The sequence below is a fragment of the Helianthus annuus genome, chromosome 14 (assembly GCF_002127325.2).
Source record: "Helianthus annuus cultivar XRQ/B chromosome 14, HanXRQr2.0-SUNRISE, whole genome shotgun sequence".
Classification (NCBI taxonomy): Eukaryota; Viridiplantae; Streptophyta; class Magnoliopsida; order Asterales; family Asteraceae; genus Helianthus; species Helianthus annuus.
In genome coordinates, this window is record NC_035446.2 from 125,456,625 (window position 1) to 125,462,950 (window position 6,326).

A 6,326-nucleotide genomic window follows, 5' to 3' on the forward strand; every position below is an offset into this window, starting at 1 on the left:
TGGGTTCTATAAGTGGTGAGTCGGTTAATCATGACCGGCTTCCAAACCGGCCCCAATTGTATGACAAACATGTAACTCTGTATACAAGATTATCTTAAATAATTATCCCAAGTTATAAATGATTTGTGCCTTGTGCACTTAAACCAATTTTCATAAATGTTTTCAAATGTGTCAGTTAATTGTATTTACCAGTGTAAACTGACGTATTTTCCAAAGACTGATTGACAGGTACCTCACGTAAATAGGCTGGAGCTACTAGGTGTCATATAAGAGGATCTTGCAAATCCCTAGATACCTGGAGTCTGTTATTTCAGTTTCTTGTATTTTATTTTATGATCCGCCTGTGGATCTTATTACAACCAAGTCTGTATATTCTTTCATTCGAACACTCAGACATTATGGTTTGTAATAGTTTATTCACCAAGCCTTCCGCTGTGCTATTATATTGTGTGTATTGACAATGATGATATCAACTACGTCATGATACTCCCCGCCAGGCCCACCGGTAATATGTGGAAATATCGGGGTGTGACAGGTTGGTATCAGAGCCAACATTGAGTGAATTAAGCACTAACCTTTTGTGTTTAATCTCAATGACACAATAAGCACATTCCTTAGACTTCCGAGTCTAGGCAAATTACCTAGGATTTATTCTTAACTTTTCTTTTGTTGTTTATATTTTATTTTACTTGTTTTGACAGGTTTAATCGTCGATAATGCCGCCACATGTACGAGGCAAGGGAAAGGGTCCAAATAGAGGAGGACCATCAGGACATGCAGGAACTTCTCATAGGCGCACTCCGTCTGCGTCATTTTCTAGCTCGGATTCGCGTGACCATAGGGGTCATTCGTTTGAACCCGTGAGACACTCGGTCTCGTTGAGTTCATCACCCTCGTTTCATCCATCTTTTGGGCCGCCTATTCCAGACGAGCCCCAGCATTCCCATCATTCACAAGATTCACACCATTCCCACCATTCGCACTAATCTTACCATTCTTTACACTCCCATTCTTTCCATCACACAGATTCCACTTATTCTCCAGCCCAGTTCAACCCCAACGACTATGTCAACGATCTACTGGGTTACAATCCATTGGGACCCGAGGATCACTTCCCCCACGACATGGAGATGGATGACGATCCTGATCCAGAGCTGCAAACCGGGACACTGGGTCACCCTATCAGCATCTCTAGCGGTTCTCCATACCAAGGATCGCTGTATCAAGGGCCCGATTCATTTGCCGAAAGGTAGGCCAAGTATGAATGGGAATTCACCCCTTCATATCATAACTCTCCTGCTCAACCTCCTTTGGATGAGCCGTACCTTCAAGCTGTCATTCCACCACCTCTTCCTGTTGAGGAGCCACCTCAACAACCACCTCAACCACCTCCCGAGCCACCGAGGCGAAGGAGGAATGCACGAATAACTGTGCGAGGGGGACCACGGTTCAGTTCCCCTCAAGGTTCAAGCTCATACCCTCCTATTCCTGAGGACCCACAAATGGGTGGACCCTCGCATGCGGTACCGGAAGACGATCCTCCGCCGGTTTCTTATGCACCACCGCCAGTGGGTTTTGAAAAACCCGATACCGACTTACCCAGGTTCGTCTGGTATAACCCTTTTGAATATCCAACTTTTACAGGTTATGGAGCCCAAGATCCATATCTTACAGCACCACAGTATAATGCACTTTATCCTTCTTCTTATCCTCCAGTTTACCCAACTGGATATCCAGTGCAAGGGTATCAATACCCACCATATCAGCAACCCCCTCCTCCCCAACAGGAGCAAACTCAAGAAATTCTGCAGAGATTGGACAAGGTTGAGCGAAAAGCAGATGAAACCAATAAGAAGCACAACAGCTTTCTCAAGGGCCTTGCGAGTCTCATCAAAGGCAAAAAGAAGTAGAAAGTTGTTTACTTTATTTTGTATTGTATTTTCAATCAAGTCCCTGCGAGGACATTTTATTTTCTGTACGTAGTCCCTGCGTGGACTTATTTCTTTTTTCTGTAGTCCCTGCGTGGACAGTATGTTATTTCAAGACCCGTTTAGGGCATCTTTGTAATGGTTTAATGGAATTTCATTTTGAGATTTTAAATATATATTTTATTACATCATCGTGCTATATCATTTCAATTTTAAACTGATCTGCCAAAGAAATTCTTAAAGGTATAACCTAGCCAAAATATTAAAGGCTATGATGGTACAACCTTTTTAAGAAAAATAACTCCCTATTAACATCTGAAAACATGTTAACATTCCTGGTTGTGTGGCTCGAGAGACCACACAAACTTCCAAATGTACTTGGATCTTTCAAAGTCACTATCATAGCCTATATGATCAATGTGAATCATGGCTAATAAACATCAATATGATGTATACACCAAAACATTCATTTGAGATGTATGCCTATAAGCAAAGGTGTACTAATGACAATGATAGTTTTGTTTTATAAACATCTTGTCAAAAAGGCGATGAACTATGTTCAACCCTTACAAGACCACTGATCCAAGAGATCACTGGTTATATTTTAATCGTCCCTGTGACAAGGCCTTTTGTGCCATCTAAATGTCCTTCGAGATGAGCCTTGTGCTATATGAAAATGTCTTTCATGACATTGACAGTTGTGATTTATATCCCCTGTCTAATAAATATAAAGGATTATATCCTATTGATTGCTTATAATGGTTCAGTTGTAGCCTAGGCAAATCATGATTAAATTGATTTTTATTTAAAATGGTCTATATGGTTTAATAATACATGACCATATAATCATCAATGCGATGATTTATTATATAATCTAAATGCATAATTATTGTTTGATTTAGTACTCAAATCATGGTTGGCTCTGACGAAGCAAATAGTTATCCTGAAGAAGGAAACAATAATACCAGGATTAATATCACTGGTGCTGAATTACAAGCGATGATAACCGTAGCAGTTGCTCAAGCTGTGGATAATAAGTTCAAGGAGCCGAGTAATATTCGGTCCAAAACTCATACAAAGTCCCTATCTCATTCGCATACACTGAAGAAGGATGAGTCTCAACACTCGTCTAATCAGAAAAGTGAACCACAGAGGCAGGTTGTCCTTGAACAGACTCCCAGGTATACCAAGGGTTGTACCTATAAATACTTCGTCTCCTGTAAACCGAGAGATTTCACAGGAGAAAAGGGAGCAATCGACTGTATGAAATGGTTAGATGAAATGGAAACTGTGATTGAAATCAGTGGATGTGCTATGGAAGACATAGTTAAGTTTGTGTCTCAATCCTTCAAGGGCGACGCCCTAACTTGGTGGAAAGCATTGGTGCAATCCACTGGAAAGGTTCCTCTGTATAACCTTTCGTGGAACAAGTTTGTTGATCTTGTGAAGGACACTTACTGTCCTCAGCATGAAGTCGAGAGAATAAAGACTGACTTCCTCACTTTGGTGATGAAGGATTTGGATTGGAGGTCCTATGTGACCAGTTTCAACTCGATGTCGAGGCTTGTACCATACTTGGTCACCCCTGAACCCAAACACATTGCGCGTTTCATTGGTGGTTTAGCACCTGAAGTGAAAGGAAATGTCAAGGCTTCCAAGCCTGCTACTTATAGATCTGCTGTAGATCTATCTTTGTCCCTTACCCTTGATGTTGTGAGGAGTAGGACAAAGAAAACTACCGATGACGGGAAAAGAAAGAGGGAGGAAGACAAGTCCCATCAGTCAAACAAGAAGAGCAAAGGGAACTCTAGTTCCAAGAAAGGGCAGTCGTGTGACAAGCCCAGATGCAAGACTTGCAACAAGAGGCACTTTGGGAAGTGCAACCAGGACTCACAAGCCAAACCATGTGGGATTTGCAAGAAGAAAGGGCACAAGTCTGTGGAGTGCCGAAACATCAAGGATGCAAGCTGCTACGGTTGCAACGAAAAGGGGCACATCAAGACTAATTGCCCCAAGAATGCTAAGAAGCCCGAGGAGGCAAAGAAAACCAATGCTAGGGTTTTTCAAATGAATGCAAGGGAGGCGGTGAATGACGAGAACGTTATAACAGGTACCTTCCTCATTAATAATAATTATGCTAGAGTTCTATTTGATTCAGGTGCTGATAAGTCCTTTGTAGACCATAAGTTTTGTAAGTTACTAAATCTGCCTATTAAGACTCTAGACATAAAATATGAGGTAGAACTCGCTGATGGTACCTTAGAAACACCTTCAACTCTTCTTGATGGATGTTTTATATCCATTAAGAATCATTCTATCCCGCTATCCCTCTTGCCAATGAAATTGGCTGGGTTTTATGTAGTTTTAGGCGTGGATTGGTTGTCGCATAACCAAGCCCAGATTGTCTGCGATAAAAAGCTAGTTATCATCAAAATCCCTTCTGGTGAATCTGTCACTATTCAAGGAGATACACAATATGGGTTGCCCAGCAATGTGTCTATTCTCAAGGTATCAAAGTGTCTGAAGAGCGGATGTGTCATTTACATGGCACAAGTGACAGTGAATGATCTGAAACCCAAGATTGAAGACATTCCAGTTATTTCCGAGTACCTTGATGTCTTTCCTGATGAATTACCTGGATTACCTCCTGTTGGACCGTTGTGTGACCCTAAACAGTCAGTATGAGTAGTTCATCATCATTTACAAAGGCGGAATCTGTCACACCCCCAAAATCCCACACACGGAGTACCACCGCTTGGGAGCGTGACTGACCAGGATCAAGCCATCAATCATATCAAACATAGCATTTAATAATAATAAAAGTAATTAAGGTAGTTCATCATGACATGATTGATGTTTCAAAACCAAACATTGTTTAAGTAGCGGAAGTGTAACACCTCGAAATTTTGTGTCCAATGATGTGTTAACACGTGTCATTTGTTTACACGTGGCATCTATAATAAATAAAGGACTAATTTTGACAAACCTTGAAAGTATATATAAATTCGAGGGTTATAAATGTCAACAAGGGTAAATATACTGTATAGTATCCCTAAATAATGCTTAAACCTTCAAACGAATAAATTATAGATCGTACAAAAATAAAACGCGGAAGAAAGTGAGAGATTACAAACTACAGGGGTTAACTGTGTCAACATGTTTAATAATACCTCTGAGTGACCCTTTAACGTTCCAAAGACTTTGCAACGGTATTATACCCTCACTAAAATAATATATATAAATTTCGCGAAGTTTCGATATGAAACGAGGAAGTTACGATCGAGTTCGTAGAAGAAGGGTTAAAAGCGTCAACAGTGAAAGATAAGGCTTTCCAAAATAATTAATAAATAAACCGGGGACTTAATAATGCGGGTAATTAACACGAGGCCCCTGTCGGTAAATAACCGAGGGCCAAACCGCAAAGTTACCCCTTCAAAACCGAAAGGTCAGGTGAATCATTACGAAAGATTTCGTTATTAATGGCCAGATTCAGTAATCATTACAAAAAGATTTAAAATCCTGAAATCTTAACCTTAGGCGACCCGCGTGAAGTTTAAGCATTAGTTGAGGCGGGCCGCGAGCCTCTTAAATAACGCGTCTGTTATATGAACTTTAGGCGACCCGCGTAAAAGAAGCATGGAATGTCCATGCGGGCCGCGTAAAGTGCCCAGATGCAGAATTGTAGTAACTACTTGGCTTTTGGACCATTTGAACGATCAAACCTTAATCAAAGAGGCATGGGCACCCTACAATTGACCCATATCACTCAGGGGACATCTACCCATCATCATGATCAGTAGTAGCATGTTGTGTAATGATTTTAGGCCTTGATCTTGGCTATAAATAGCACCATTGTGCTCATAACATTCACAACATCAAAACTCACTTCTCTGATCATTCTAAGTGCTCCCAAGCATTCTCTTCTGCTCTATAAACAAGAACACACTTCTGTAAGTCGTTCACAATCAATTTGGTCTTGCATTTCCATAGTTATAGCTCATAAACGCAACCGTCGTAACTAACGGTTGTCATTGCAATATCTTGCAAATGGTTCAGTCTTATGACGAATCAAAAATGGTTATGAGTTGGTATTTATGTGGGTATTAAACCTCTAAAATGGTTCCCCCTGATCACCACTCTAACTATGTCAATTATCGAGTCAAACGTGCGGTTAAAAAGTCAACAGAAAGCTATTTTAGCGATTTAAGCATAATCTGTAATGTATATGTTATGGAACCTGTTTTGACAATCATAAAACATGATAATAAGTATATAAACATGTTTGCGCTCATTTGAATCGATCATTTACTATATAGAACCGGTTCGGAGCCGAATATCGCAAAAGTTTGACTTTTGCTTTGACTTCAGTTCTGACCCGTTTTAGTGAGGTATAAATAT

At 40.5% G+C, this 6,326-nt stretch overlaps 1 protein-coding gene across 1 annotated transcript; it reads left to right on the top strand.

The window, feature by feature from the left end:
* The first annotated feature begins 716 nt into the window (after positions 1-716).
* On the top strand, positions 717-1,910 carry LOC110907307 (extensin-like). The gene is made up of 2 exons (XM_022152306.1): positions 717-860; positions 1,254-1,910. Exons 1-2 carry the CDS (start codon positions 717-719, stop codon positions 1,908-1,910), a joined length of 801 nt encoding a protein of 266 aa, XP_022007998.1.
* The last annotated feature ends 4,416 nt before the right edge of the window (positions 1,911-6,326 follow it).